This window comes from Typha angustifolia, chromosome 9 (assembly GCF_048772165.1).
Source record: "Typha angustifolia cultivar Huaian chromosome 9, ASM4877216v1, whole genome shotgun sequence".
NCBI classification, from domain to species: Eukaryota; Viridiplantae; Streptophyta; class Magnoliopsida; order Poales; family Typhaceae; genus Typha; species Typha angustifolia.
This window is the reverse complement of record NC_133247.1, coordinates 7,722,767-7,739,301: the sequence shown is the minus strand read 5'-3', so window position 1 is coordinate 7,739,301 and position 16,535 is coordinate 7,722,767. Positions and strand designations below refer to the sequence as shown.

At 40.7% G+C, this 16,535-nt stretch overlaps 1 protein-coding gene across 2 annotated transcripts in view; it reads left to right on the top strand.

Annotated features, from left to right (window-relative positions):
* The window catches only part of LOC140767753 (uncharacterized), a 30,797-nt gene extending 16,398 nt beyond the window's left edge, over positions 1-14,399 (top strand). For both annotated transcript variants that reach the window (XM_073107782.1, XM_073107781.1), the window contains exon 6: positions 13,911-14,399. In XM_073107782.1, coding sequence (XP_072963883.1) covers positions 13,911-14,167 — 257 coding nt within the window. In that variant the 3' untranslated portion in view covers positions 14,168-14,399. The remainder of the gene's footprint in view (positions 1-13,910) is intronic.
* The last annotated feature ends 2,136 nt before the right edge of the window (positions 14,400-16,535 follow it).

The following is a 16,535-nucleotide window of genomic DNA, read 5'->3' as shown; positions in this document are numbered from 1 at the left end:
GAAGGCCATCCTGAGCAACTAAGGAAAAACATTCTCTGGGAGGTGGGTGGTAGGGAAAACATCCACCCGCGATTGGATCCCTGGCTCTCGATTTCTCATTGTTAGCTACACTCTTCCCTTCGTCCCAGCTTAATGGTCAACAATCTTATGGTAAATTAACAATGGAATAGCGACTTGATCACTGCCCTCTTTGCCCCTGAAGAAGTGGCTCAAATCCGAAGAATTGTACCGGCTTAAGGTCCTTCAGGTAGGGAGGATCGACTAATCTAGAAGCTGTCGACAAAGGACATTTTCTCTACCAAATCTGCCTTCTGCTCCCTTTCAAAAGGAAGTTGGTTAAGCTCTACATCTTCCCAAGACATCGAAAAAATCTGGAGACCATCTGGAATTGCAAAATCCCCCTCCCCCCTCCCCTCTCCCCAGTGTAAAAAGTTTCATTTGGAAGGGTATTGTTGGAGCCCTCCTAGTCAGAGTTGCACTCCATCAGAGGCTAAAGGATCTGGATCCAACCTGCCCTCTCTGCGGTAACACACTAGAATCTACGGAGCATGCATTACTTCACTGCAACTGTGCTAGAGTGGTTTGGTTCAGCAGCCGCCTTGGACTCAGAATAGAGAAAGAAGGCACTACTTTGGATAAATGGCTACATGTCATTTGTTCTTCTCTCCCCGACCAAAATGACATAGCTTATTGCTTTGCTATCCTATGAAGTCTTTGGAAAAGCAGGAACAACTTCATTTTCAGAGGTGAGAAACCGTGCCCGAGGAATGTTCTCTAGGTGGCTGAATCGATAGCTGGTAGCTATCTGCCTTTTCTATAGTCGGCTTCGTTCCTAGACCCTTCTCCAGCGTTCGACCAGAGAATGCTTACAAAAGTTGATATCCAGCAGGGTGGCCTAATCAGCTGGTCAAACGCTTTGGAGAGGCTCCAACGTGGGTGGAATTGGTATTTCTCTTGCTATATTTCCCCGTCGACTACTAATTAGGCAAAGCTATCTTCCTTGACCATTATATTAGCACCCTCCATGGAGAATCATTAGCTTTGCAGGAGCTCCTCAAAGCCGCTAAGCAATATTTGGCCGGTGGGAATGTCTGGTTATTCATGGACTATCAAAAGTTAGTTAGGATGTTAGAGGACTAGGACCAATCTCGTGTGGACTGGTCTGTCGCTCCTATAGTAAGCGAGTGCGTTCGCTTCATCTCAGAAAACTCGTCGCTTAAAGCTTGCTACACCAGTAGAAGCAACAATGCGATAGCAAACTACTTAGCGTCTTTCGCATTTACAAAGCGAGTTTGTAAGGAGTGGGTTAATCTGATGCAGGACAACATTTTGATTGTAGAGTTGAGAAGAAGAAGTAGGGAAAAATAATCGAACCCGTGGAATCTGACGTTGAAATCCACTAACAAATACTCAATATTCAAAAACTCTCAAAATATTCATTAACCCATAAAAGATGATTACAAGCCTTTATATAGGCAAAATAAAGTAATATGCAAAATAAAGTAAAAGGCAAAAGACGAAAATAGCCCTAGAAGATGACTAGTTACAACCTTTGTTAAGCCAAAGGGCCACGGGTGCATCCCTGTTGTGCCTATGAGAATAAATGTGATGAAAAGTGGTGTCCCCACCAACTCTCCCCCGGTGGAAGAAACTCGACCAAGTCGAATAGCTCTGATAGTACTCCAAAATGTCAGGGTCAAGTTGCTGTAGCTTCTCGCAAGTGATTCATGTACAATCAGACTTTGGTCACCTGTGCCATCGAACGAGAAAACGGTGAACCCTTCTTCTGTAGTAAATGTTATTTGATCATCTAAAATAGCGTCTATCTTTTTTTGTGATGTGGATGGGAAATGAGAAGTGGTATGTGGCACAGCAGGGATGTCTCGAAGGGTAGTAGATGTAGCATAGGATTTGGTGGAGATGTGCATAGGTGGTTGGTAGGGTGCTAGATCCTCAATATTACAAGTACAACTAATGTTATAATCAGGGAGAAAATAAATGACATAAGCATTAACACCTACACGTTTCAGAACTTGGAATGGTCCTACACTACGGATGTACGGGAAACACAAAGCTTGTTAGCCTTAAACAGGTAATCGTCCTTGAGGGAATAACTGTCCAAAGCTAAGATCGGATCAGTCAGCAAAGTGAGAATGATTTTGCCAAAGTCCGGGCAAGTTGTATAATCCTCATTTATTTTGTCAAACCCAGTGATTTTGATGCTAATGGCAGACAAAAGGTTAACCCTTTGGTTAAGTGCATCATCCGCCTTATTCTCAACCCCAGCTTTATGTTTGAGTACAAAAGTGTATTGTAAGAACTCGATCCAATGAGCATGTCTCGAATTTAGCTTTTTCCGAGAATATAGGAACCAAAGAGCTTCGTTGTCAGATTAAAGCATGAATTTATGCGGAAGTAAATAATGGTGCCAATAGCATAAAGCTTGAATAACCGCATAAAATTTTTTATCGTAAGTGGAGTACTTTTGCTTGGCCTCATTTAGTTTTTTGCTGAAATAGGCAACAGGATGGCATTCTTGGCTAAGAACACCATCGATCCCGATGCCTGAGGCATCACATTCCACCTTGAAGGCTTTAGAAAAGTCAGGAAGACGCATTACAGGCGCTATTGTCATTTTCCTCTTAATTTCTTCAAAAGCCTTATTTGTTGCCTTACTCCAATAAAAATCTCCTTTCTTCAAGCAAGCAGTGATTGGCGACATGATAGTACTAAACCCTCGAATGAAGCGTCGATAAAAAGTAGCAAGGCCATGAAAGCTGTGCACCTCATGAATATTTTGTGGTTCCGGCCAATCAACAATTGCCTTGATCTTTTCAGGGTCGGCGCAGACTCCTTCTGAAGTAACCACAATCCTAAGAAGATGACTTGATCGACAAGAAAAGAACACTTCTTCCTGTTGCCATAGAGTTGAGTAGCACAAAGCACTAGACAGATTTGATGCAAATAGTTCAAATAAAGCTCTTTTGATCGACTATAAATCAAAATATCATCAAAATACACCACAAGAAATTTTCCCATGAATGGGCGAAGCACTTGTGTCATAACACGCATGAAAGTGCTTGGGGCATTTGATAAACCGAAAGGCATTACCAACCATTCATACAACTCGTCTTTCGTCTTAAAAGCAGTTTTTCATTCATCGCTTGGGCGAATTCGGATTTGGTGATAACCACTTTTAAGATCGATCTTAGAGAAAATTAAAGCTCTCGCCATCATATCAAGCATGTTATCAAGTCGTGGAATGGGAAAACGATATTTTACTGTTATTCTATTGATGGCTCGACTATCGACACACATAAGCCAAGGCCCATCCTTCTTTGGCGTGAGCAAGGCAGGCACAACACAAGGGCTTAGGCTCTCGCAGATGAAACCCTTCATAAGAAGTTTATTTACCTGATGTTGTAGTTCACCATGTTTTTTGGGGCTCATTCGATAGTGTAGCAAGTTTGGGAGAGAAGCTTCAGGGACCAAGTCAATTGCATGTTGGATATTGCGCAAAGGAGGCAATTGGTCCGGTAGATCATCCGGGAACACATCTTGAAACTCATTTAGTATAGGAGTAGATTCGTCGGATGATGGAGTGAGGGTAGTGCTCCCAACTTCACGAGCCACCAAGGCAAACACAATAGAGCCTTGGTTTGCTTCCTTTTCAAATTCTTTAGAATTTATTATGTGCAAACCCTTTTTACTTAGAATATTTTTCTTGTTATCTTTATTAATTATTTTAGAGTGCATAGGATTTATCTTAATCTTTTTGCCTTCTAAAGTGAAGGAGCATGAGTTGGAAAGCCCAAAAATAGTTACATCATGATCAAATAACCAAGGGCGGCCCAAAATGATATGCCCTACATCCATCGGCACAATGCCACATCACACATCTTCCTTATAAGAAAGGAATGTGATAGGAATGAGACATCTCTCATTTATAGCAATGGAAGAATCATTTACTCAAGATACCTTATAAGGATTTGGATGAAGTGTAAATTTTAACGCCAAGCGAGATACAACGCTAGAAGAGACGGCGTTAATACAACTCCCACTGTAGATGATGATTTTGCAATCTTTGGTCCCACATTTAATGTAAGTGTGGAATATTGTATTCCTTAGCCAATCATTGGTCTTCCAAGGTTGCATTAAAGCGCAACGAACGGCACCAACAGTATGGTCTCCATAATCATGATTTTTGTCACTATCTTGGACATCATTAGGGTCAGGTTCATAAACTTGTTCATCGAGCTCATCTTCCCCGATAGTGTCATCCTGTTCCCTAAGATAAAGGGCCTTTCGAGGATAGTTTGAGGTTACATGACTAACTTGTATGCATTTGTAACAACGACGGGGCTCATTAACAGGTGCAGTTTCATGGAGGGGCCCTTTCCTTTGTTAGGTTAGGCAGGTGCGACAGTTTGGGTAGTTTTGGTAGGTACCTATGGTGGTGGAGCTTTTACACCAGTAGGTGCGTAACTGGGAGGGGTGCGCCCAATTGGTTGCCTAGGCAATTGTTGCCTATTAACCATCTCGTAGTTCACGCTAGAGTGTAAGCCTGATCCAAGGAGGTAACTTCCCGGAAAACTAACTCTCTTTGAATGTCGTCGTTAAGGCCACGCCTAAAATGACTCAGGGTCATCTTCTCATCCTCCATAACATTACACCTTAACATATATTCCTCAAATTGGGAGACATAATGGCTTACAGGCTTATTTCCTTGTCTAAAATTATTCTATTGATCCAAAAGGTCACTAAGATAAGAATGTGGCAAATATTTTTCTTTCATTTCATGCCAATGAACTATGGGAGGTTGGTTTCGTCGCACTAAAAGTTGCTCTATACTTTGCCAAAACAGTTTGGCTCGGCCGACTAGTTCCATTTGGGCAAATCTAACATGTCGATTTTTCGGTAGATCATACCACTCAAAGAAGTGGTCCATCTCACAAAGCCGGTCAGTAAATACAGCAGGATCTAAGCGATCGTCAAAAGTTAGGGCATCCATTTTAATATTTTTTATAATTTGATCGTCATGGTTTTGAAATTCTCTAAAGGCGACATTGCCTCTAAACCTTCTGTTATTGTGACAATCAAATGTATCTTCATAATAATTGTGGGGTTCTCTCTTAGAATCTCTCATGATGCGGGTAGTATGGGGCCTGTCGATGGGTCTCGATATTAGGAGCGGCACGCGTGGCACTCATGTTGGACGCATCGACGTCACTCTTGGTCTCATGTTTGTCATGACCCATCTCAATAGCTTCAAGACGAGCATTGAAGTCGTCCAATCTAGTCGTAATGGTTTCAATGGACTATTGTAAAAATCGACGAAATTCTTTCATGATATTGGGTTCCATAATAGACTAGGATGATGGGTGAGACTCTTTTACCACATAATGTGTCTCTACCACTAAAGAAATAAATGCAATAAATGAATGATGATATGCAAGCTAAGAGATCACAACGAATAATAAGGGAGTAATAACCTAAATAACCTACAACCACTTATAAAGTTTTCAGTAAGAGCCGGTCAGACTCAGTAGAAAAATTGCAAATCAGTAGTATAAGCTCCCGAGATCGAGACGGGGACTATAGATATGTCAAGACTTTCCCTCTAACCTAGCTAGTTCTACCGTTAATATTAATTGTTTTAATTTTTTTTAACAGCAAAAAGAAGTAGGTAGGCAATAGCAGGCTCAAGCGCTTGTCGATATGAAATAAATGAATTAAGCAATGTAAATAGGTAGGTAGTAGTAGGCAATGACAGGCTCAATATGGTTATAATTAACACCAACAGAAAGACACTTGCTATTTTAAGACTAACAAATAACAATAAAGAAAGGATGGATGTTATCGAATGTCGCATGTCCACTGAAGATGGTGGTCGTGATGATGATGGTCGTAATCCGACAACAACGACGGTGGCGATGGCTGCAGTGGCAGGGACAGCGGCGGCGGCGATAGGGGGCTGTAAGAATGGCAACGGCGGTTGCAACGACGGTAGTGGCAGGATCGTGCAGGGGCTACAGTGACGGTAGCAGCAGAGCGACAGCGATGGCGGCAGGGGTTGCAAGAATGGTAATGGCGGACGCAGCATCGGCTGTAACGACGGCAGTGTCTGTAGGGACGGTGATACATTTAGTTAGGGTCTTTTCTTATTGTTTTAGTTGTTTATTTTCATTAAAATAAAATTCTTGTAGGTCGCGTTCGAACGCGGAAGGGGTTGCGTTCGAACGCCCTTGTGAATGCCTGCATCAGGTTCGCAAATAGAGAACGCAAAATGCTCGTTTGAACGTGGTGGGGCGTGTTCGAACACCTACATCACGTTCGCACATACATAGAACGCCTTTTGTGTGTTCAAACGTGATTGGGTGCGTTCGAACGCGATCGGTAGGATTCCATTAGGATTAGGGTTAATTATTGTTATTAGGGCTTGTTGGCTAGCCTCTATAAAGGTGTAGATGGCAGCTAAATTCATAATGCTATTAGATTATTGATTTCTTGTCTCCTATCTTCTCTCTATTCTCTCTACTCTAATATTTCTTGAAACACCCAATCTCCAAATACATGTGTAAACCGCGTGGATAAATCTCCCTACGTGGTGCATCACATGACTTGTTAGTAATAGGATTTCACAAAACACATAGTAGCATAAGTTCATACCATAAATAAACTCAATCGTAAGAGTCTAGATACAAGTTCCACAGGCCACAATAAGCCTTCAAGATACACATCCAAAATACAACTCTAAAGTCTAAAATACAACGTCAATCATAATGCCCTCACAGGGGCTCAATACAACTAATAGACATAACTGAAATAAAAAGGCAGCTACTCATCGCTATCTGCATCTGCGTCCCCTAGCTCTGAAATAATACCACCAAGAGGTGGTGAGCACACAGCCTAGCGAGTAGAATCCACAATTTATAACAATGAAATCATAGGTTCATATCCAATGCATGCTTATAGTTGCTAGCAATAACAATACGCTTGTCTAGATGACTTACCATGAGTTACTAAATCCATGCAATCAATAAAGACTACACGTCACTATCTTGGAACATGCTAGTTTCTAAACGTATTAGGATAAGTCCTCACAGATATAAAGCTTGATATAATTTTTTATTCATACGAATCTCAATCATAGTGTTTATATGTTATGCATAGCAATAAAAGAGTAGTTTAGTCATCTCATGCTCACCAAGGCATTAATCATGTTTTATCATAGCTCACCGAATTATTCACCACAGGGTAGATACTCTCAAGAAAATTATCTACCACATAACCATCCATCATCTCATACATCGAGGGGGGATATATATACATTTAGCGGTAATGCCACCCACACATGCATTGCGACACTACATGTGACTGGTTGTCTGTGGCCATCAGACTAAGGACTCTGGTCGTGAGCTCATATCTCACTCTCTTTAAATCATCACCGCCCTCAGTGGGAGAATCAAAAGCCCTCAGCTCATCAATGGATGCTCTAACCTTGCGTCGTCGGGTATCGCTAGAGATATATCCTCGCCTCACAATCAAGTTCTGACTATGTAGTATAATTACTCGAATGCCACACAGGCTCTCGACCTCAAGTGTAGGCCACTAATAATATAGTCATATAAGATACACTCTACCCTTAACCCTGAGCTGAGTGAGTAGGGGCACTGCCTAGTCAGAACCCAACTACTAATGATAGGTGGAAGTGGTACAGTGTCTGTGAGTGTATAAGGCATATCATAGTTATCATGATCGTTACATTCTATATTTACAACAGATATTTATGTAAGAGTTTATCATACTGAATATATGTAGAGCATCGTTACACTAATGCATATGCTAGCATTCTCATAATATCATGATGAGTAAACTATTAATAACTGCACATGTCAAGATACATCATAGTACACTAGATGCATGTATTAATACTAACAATTCTACAGTGTCATGGAAGGTATAATAATTGTAACTATATTATTCTAGACTTGTATCATCTCTACTCGCCTTGGGGGCTCTCCACAGTGCACTAAATCTCCTCAGCTAGCCGGCTCCTCTGGAATCCCAAAATCCTCCTCACGCAGTGTCAATCCTATTAATTCACGCAAGTAAGACCATACGTAAGATTAATGAATTAATAGAATAAATTTCCTTATTAGATAACTTCAACCAACATCTCGGCATCTCTCCAACAAAGCACCCTCAAGTACTGCTCAATGTCTCGATTGACCACCTTGGTTTGGCCGTCAGTCTGTGGATGGTAGGCCGAACTGAAGTTCAATCGAGTCCCCTGTAATCTAAAAAACTTCATCCAAAAGTCGCTCATAAATACACGATCACGATCTGAGACAATTGTGCGTGGCATGCCTTGTAACTAAGCAATATCTCTAACAAAAATTTCAGTTACTAACTTGGCTAAAATTGAATGTGACAATGCCGAAAAATACGCATACTTGCTCAATCTGTCAACCACCACAAAAATAACAGAATAAACCAATGAGAGACCCTCTATGAAATCTATAGAAATATTTTCTCAAACACGGTCCGGCATTGGTAGAGGCTGTAGTAATTCGGTCGGTTTTAATGTGGTTGTCTGAGCCCCTTGACGGACTTCGCAAGCACGAACAAAACTCCTCATATCTCACCTCAATCCTGGCCACGTGCAACTCTGTGATATCCTTTTATAAGGCCTCAAGACACCTTCATGACTAGCATCTAGAGTTTGGTGGACGTGATCCAACAATTTCTGCCGCAATCCATCATTTGCGGGCACTCGAATGTATCCGCGGTTCAGCAGCAAACCGCCTCGATTCTTCAACTCTAGATGGCGCTCTGGATCATCCAACACCTCTTATAACAATCTCAAAATATCTGTGTCAAATGTACATGCATAACTCATCTTATCAAGAAAAAGAAAAGTAGGTGAAGAATAAGCTGTAAGCTCAGCAGTATCGGGTTGGCGTGATAGTGCATCCGCCTCTTTATTTTTCGTTCCTTTCTTGTATTGAATTTCATAATCATACCTCAGTAATTTTGTGACCCATCTCTATTATGCTGGAGTGTGAATATGTTGTCCCATAAAGTATGGAAGGCTCTTTTGATCGGTTCAGATAATGAATCGCCTACGGATCAAATAAGGTCTCTACTTTGTCACCGCATGTAGAATTGCCAACATCTCTATTTCGTAGATCGATAATTGTTGAGATTTTTGTGATAAAGCCTTACTAAGAAAGGCTATGAGACGTTCTTCTTGCAATAGTACAGCTCCTATGCCAACTCTTGATACATCACATTCCATAATGAACTCTTTGATAAAATCCGATAGCGCTAGAACGAGCTTCGTTGTCATTGCTGTTTTCAGTTTTTCAAAGGCTGTAGTGGCTTCATCCATCTATCTAAAAGAGTCCTTCAACAAAAAATTGAGAGGAGCAGTGATCTTGCCATACCCGACGATGAAGCGACGATAATATCTGGTTAGCTCCAAAAATTCTCGCAATCTTGTGGTGGTAGTAGAGATCGGCGAAGCGATCATGCATGCTATCTTTTCAGGATCCGCCGCTACACCTTCCGCTGAGATGATGTGGCCTAAGTGCTCCACCTGTGGTACTCTCTACAGGCACTTGGACTTTTTAATCTTCAGTTGGTTTTACTCTAATAAATTCAGCATATCCTCCAAATATCTCCAATGCTCCATTTCAGTTTTGCTATACACCAAAATGTCATCAAAGAATACCAAAACATACCTTCGCAGTAGAGGCTGAAAAATATCATTCATGAGGCCTCAAAAAGTAACTGAAGCATTGGTGAGACCAAAAGACATCGCTTGGAACTCATAGTGCCCGTCCGAGGTCCGAAATGCAGTTTTATGCACATCTGCCGGGTGAACTCTAATTTGATGATACCCAGCTCTCAAGTCAAGCTTGTTGAATATGGATGCCCCTGCAAGCTCGTCCAACAGCTCCTTTATGACCAGAATGGGATATCGGTCCTTAACGGTAATAGCGTTTAGTGTCCAGTAGTCGACACAAAAATGCCATGTCCCGTCTTTCTTTCGCACCAATAGCACGGGCAATGAATAAGAGCTATGACTTGGTTGTATAAGGCCTTGCTCCAATATCTCAGCTACCATCTTTGAGATAACTTCCTTTTGCACATGTGGATACAGATATGGCCTCACAATCTTTATGCGATGGTCCGTTGTTCGCCTTGGTGGCAACTCCTTTGGTTCCTCAAACAGTTCAACAAATTTATCAAATAAATTAGACAACTCAATGGTAGTATCTGGACTCATTTGAGACTCGTCTCCTACTGGTCCTAACTGAAGAAGATAGGCCAAATCACTCGCACAAGGTAGCCGCACCATCGGCTGCATCGCAGGAATTGGCAGAGACTGAACGCCATCAAGCCGCACATCTTTGTTTCCTTGCTTAAATTTTATCCATATGCTTCGGAAATCAAAAGTGATGGATCTCAAGCTTTGTAATCACTGAGTGTCAAGGACAATATCCGTTCTTCGCAGCGCTAACGGATACAAGTTCATAGTGATGTCGTGTTCTTGCACCCATATACTGACCCGACGACATAATCTCTCCGCTCTAAACTTCGTGCCGTCTCCAATAGCAACGTCAAACCTCGCGGTCCGTTCAGCATCCAAGCCCAATCTCCCCAGTAACCTCTCGTCTAAAAAGTTGTGTATTCCCGGAATCGATGAGGATGTGCACACAATGCTTTCTAACGAGTCTGTCCACCCGTAATATCTTCGGTGCGGAAGTACCCAAATATGCATGCATTGATATTTTCGCTTGGATATCTTCCTCTGCGTCTTCCTCCACGGCCTCCTCATGGACCTCGTCTGAACACTCTCCATCACCAACAACCTCTTTGTCCTCGAGACCATCGATGAGTATTACACTCTCGATTGGTTTGGAATACCGATGACCAGGGGTGAAACATTCATCGCATTGAAAGCAAAGGTCCTTCGCTCTTCGCTCCCCCACCTGGGCAGGTGTGAGTTCGAACGGGGAGTCTTGTGCCTCTTTTAAGATCAGAAGAAGGTCTCAAAGGTGGTTGTAGTTTTAACACTAGCAGCCATTGTTTTTGAACTCGCAAAATTTTCAGCCGGCATTCTAAGCGCAAACCACCCATCTCGATTGCCCCAACTTGTTTTCGCTGCCATCTTGAGAGCCTTGTGCTTTTGCTCCATCCTTATGGCCTTCTCATAGGCTTCCTCAAGAATGGTAGGATAAAGAGCACGAACATTCGCCTGTATCTCATCCCGCAGCCCTAAAATGAATGTGCTTATCAATATTGGTTCGGGCCAAGGTGGTTCACAACGACTACTAACTTTTTTAAATTCAACTTGGTACTTCAAAACAGTCGTCCTTTGAACCATCTTGCTTAATGTGGCAGCAAAATCTTCATATGCCGCTTTCCCAAATCTACGTGTAATCTTTCTACAAAAGTCAGCCCAACCGGTAAATCCTCTATCACGAATAACCAATCTATACCAATGCAATGCCATTTCTTGGAGGTGAAAGCTTGCCATTTGGACCTTTGCGTCCTCTGTTGTCCTTTGACAATCAAAGTATTATCTAACTTGAAACACCCAATTTGTCAGATCACCGCCTTGGAATTTTGGGAAGTCTAAGCGTACGGTTCTCTCTCAGATAGTATTGTCGGGTTCGTGAAAGAACCTTGGTTCAGGTCTGAACCTTTGTGCTTATTGATCTCCTTCTCTAAATCCTCGGACAAGTCGATCATTATCTTCGAAGGGATCAACATCATCCTCTAAATGCTAATCCTCTTCATCGACGAAGCGCATCGGTGCTGCACGCCTCTCAGGTTCCACCACCGTCGGTCTTGGGTTGTGTATTGGAGGTGGGGGATGGTGTGTAAGAATAGGTAAAAGAGAATCATTGATATTAATATGTCGCACCTAGACCTGTGGGGTATCGGTTCGATGTGGTCTCACCGTTGGTTCTTCTTGAGGCATTGATCTTCGTCGAGGAGATGATGAAGCCGATCAGTTCATGACATTCCTTTAAAGCATTATGATCATTCTGCATTGTATCAACTCTATGCAGCAATGTTTGAAACATGCCTCTAAGTCATCTGCCAAGCTCATATTCACACCCATGGACGTTGGTTGACTCGGTCCTGTCATGGCCGCTCCAAAGGAATTGGCCTCACGATTAGGGTTATTATGGATTGAGTCTTTCCTTGTCGGTGTGTTCTCCATTGATCTCCTTGTTGATGCCATCTTCCTTGTTTCAACCGTTAATGGAGGTCTGTGGTTCGCTTGGCTCTGATACCAATGATAGGCTATGGAATGATTCCTTCAAATTTTGAATTTATTGTAGAAAGCAGTCCACGCAACTGAAAAAAAATATTTACCAAATATTCTCCTGTAGTCAGAAAATTATGAAACTAAGTGGAATCAATTCGTAACTCCTTGATCTACATTTTTCGTATTTATGACCTTTGTAAATTCGAATTGCAACTCGGACGAAATTACGATTTAGTGCGGATGATGATGGTGGTGATGGGTGGAGTGGATGTTCGGGTTATGGATGACAATGGAGATGAGAGTGGATGGTAGATGTTGTTTAAGGGATAAAGACGAAGGAAAGAAGTGGTCGAAATTCTAAGGAAGAGGGAGGACTTGACAGACAAGGGAGATTAGAAGTTAGGAGAGACCTTACCTATGGTAGGTTGGTGAAGAGGGAGGAGGGAGATTAGAGTAGAGAGAAGATAGAGAGGTAAGAAAGCAATATTCCAATAGCATAATGATTTTGGCTGCCATTCACATCTTTATAGAGGCTAGCCAACAAACCAAAATAATAATTATTAATCTTAATTCTAGTGGACTCCCATCAATCGTGTTCAAACGTACAAAAGGCGTTCTTCGTCGATGTGAACGCGATGCAGGCATTCAAACGCGCCCGACCGTGTTTGAATGCGCATTTCATGTTCTTCGTTTTTGCGAACTTGATGCAAGTGTTCGTAAAGGCGTTCGAACGCGACCCCTTCCGCGTTCGAACGCGACCTACAAGAAATTTATTTTAATTAAAATAAATAACTAATGCAATAAGAAAAGATCCTAACTAAGTGTATCAATCTCTTTCTCAATCTCTCCTCTCTCGGACAGGCTAGGGCACCCAACGAGGCGACGGCGAGCGGTGATCGGCGATGAGTAGCTCGACGTCGAGGTTGATGGTGAGCAGCGAAGCTATTAGGAGGGGTGCCATGTGGCACCCCTCGTGCGGTATGCCGGTACGCTGCCGACATGGCTATCCATGTGTGCAACTAGCAATATCCTTGCCTTGTTTAGGGTCTGCTAGTGCTTTTAGCTTTTCTTAGTTGTCTCTAGAATTTTTCAGATTTAGTGAAATATTGCTCCATAATGGTTATTGATTCTGTTGATACTCGAACAATACTCACCCAAATTGGAAATAGATATAAGAATTGTGTTGTGCAGCTTTAGAAAAGATAACAAACTAATGGTCTTTTGTCCCAACTACGTAAGGTTGATGTTAGAGTGTGAAATATAAAAATCATTGTTCTCGAACAATGTAAGCTTTGAAAGTAGCTAGTGAATTATCATGGTATTAGAGCAAAAGTTCTAAGCTCAAATCATATTAGGCTCATTTATTATTTAAAAATATAAAACCTCCTCCTATTTAATTTAGGTCTGGGTCTCTTAAAATGTCTCAACCCTAGAAGTGGAGAGGAATATAATATATAAAAATTACCATTATCTAACAATTTAAGCTTTTAAAATGGATAATGACAAGAATTTCCTTGCCGTCAGCACAGGACATGTCAGAGAATCAGTATCACCAAAATGTCTACTGTATTTCAATCTTCACTGACACTGATTCTCTTTCGGGTCTTTTCTCTTATTATAGCTGCTGTACAATTTGCTCGCACAGAGGGCCTGATTCCAGCTCCAGAACCAGCTCATGCTATTGCAGCAGCAATTAGAGAAGCATTACATTGCAGGAAGACAGGAGAAAAGAAAGTCATTCTGATGGCTATGTGTGGTCATGGCCATTTCGACCTTGCTGCCTATGATAAATATTTTCAGGGAAACATGGTTGACCTATCAATCTCTGCCGAGAAGCTACAAGCTTCTTTAGCTGCTGTTCCTCAAGTTGTATCCTAAAATACAAGGTAGATTCAGCCAATCTTTCTTTGCAGTTCGAATCCGAAGCTCGTTCCCAGACAAGATTACGTGAAGCTCGTTTCTGAAGTTCGAGACATTCTTGGTCAATAGCTTGAGCTATTCTTTTTGTATCAAACATAAAGTTACTTCAACTACATTGTCTTCTACAACTTGATTTCAAGGATATTGACATCATAAAGTTTGAAATGCATATCTTGCTGCAATTGAGAAATGCCTGTGTCGCATCCTGTTAAAAGAAAAAATCATATCTGCTCGGTTGATCACAGAATAATTTGTTCGTACTGCTTGGCTATTACGAGAAGAATAATCTCGTGTTCCATTTATCAATAACCGCCGGGCTATTATGAGAAGAATAATCTCGAGTCCTTTTTCATCCCTAGAACACAATAGAAAGGTATATGAGTTCATATATACTTCCACATAACTTCCAATGACCAAAACGAAACTCAACGACAACAAGCCATGAATCCCAGCGAAAAGGAAAAGTAAATGTCAAATCCCCACAAAAATAACTCAAGTCTTTTGCTCTTCTCTAACATGGGTTCTGATCAGGCAATTCATAGATCCTGTAACCAATACAAATACAGAGAAACCACCAGTAATGGGATCTCAATACTGATGGAAATCCCATGATCAACAAGGTATTCAAATTGTGCTGAATTCAATTCAGATCCCTATAACTAAGGAAGAGCAATTATTATAGACATGTTCTCTCAAGTACTACAATCAATTGAGGCATTTCAAAAGATTCGCTAATACCAAACAAGAAAAAACTGAAAGTAATGTTAGTAAGTTAAAAGAAAAAGGAAATAGATTCTAAGACAATTCAAAATGATGATTGGACATCAAGCTGATCATGTCAGCATCATTCTCAACGTGACATTATTCAGGTTACCAGGAAATTAAATCCCATATACAAGTACAGATGGTTGATGACGCTCTCCATGAGCTGATTAGTTACAAATGTTAGAATAAAAGAATACGATCCAAAATACAGAATTAAATTCTATAAATGATCGAAAACTAAACTCCCAACGATCATCATACCTCTAGCCATTGGTGTTCAAATTCACACTTCAAAACTTATGATTTTTCTCACGTTAGATTTGAATCTTCTAAGTTCTTAAACACTCTAGTTTGATGGTGTGACTTTTTTGAATTGAGTGAATAAGCTTAGGGACTAAATCCACTATATATAGCCTAGCTCCCATCAAGCTTTATGGCTATGAGTTACTATATTGAAAATAAACGTTCATCTTATGAGAAATTTTTTATCTTAATCAATAAGAAAAGTTCCATCTCAATCAATGAAAAGATCTTCATCTAATCAATGAGAAAACATTCTAACCATTATGAATGTTAGTAATAAGAGAGGGAAACGTTTGGACCATAATAAATTGGGTTAAAAGAAAAATTGTTACATTCTCCCACTTGGTCCATACGTTTGACCTGATTGATGCCTTAACTTAATCTCATTGATTATTCTTTTAAGAAATAAACATACGAATCATGGCGATAAGTCCTCTAATAACAAGTATTATCTTCCATGTATTACAATATGTTTAGTTCTCAAGTATTATACTTTATGTGGTAACACTTAATGAATAAGCCTTATGTTTATTCTTGGTCCTATGAATTTTCTCAAATACTTAATGTGCACATTAATATGAGAAAACATCATAATTAACAAGAGTTTCATTCATAGATTGTATATATAATTACATAGTGGAACCAAGTCCCATTTTCTCTACATGATCCTTGAATTTTAATGGTGGCATGCCCTTAGTTAAAGAATCGGCGATCATTAATTCAGTGCTTATGTGCTCAATGACTACTTTCTTTTCCTTAATACGTTCCCTTATGTTTAGATACTTAATGTCGATATGTTTACTTTGACTTCCACTTTTATTATTCTTAGCCATAAAAATAGCAGCTGAATTATCGCAAAAAATTCTTAATGGCCTAGAAATAGAATCCATAACTCTAAGCCCAGATATGAAACTGTTAAGCCATACACCATGTGAAGTAGCCTCAAAACAAGAAACGAACTCTGCTTCCATAGTAAAAGTAGCAGTCAAGATCTGCTTGACACTCCTCCATGATACAGCTCCACCGGCTATCATGAAAATATATCTAGATGTTGATTTGCATGAATCAACACAACCAGCGAAATCAGAATCTCAGTATCCAATTACTTCCAAATTATTTGTCCGTCTATACATAAGCATGTAATCTTTAGTTCCTTGAAGATATCTCATTACTTTCTTTGTTGCTCTCCAGTGGTCCATACTTGGATTACTCTGATATCGTCCTAACATTCCTATAGAAATACAATGTCAGGTCTTGT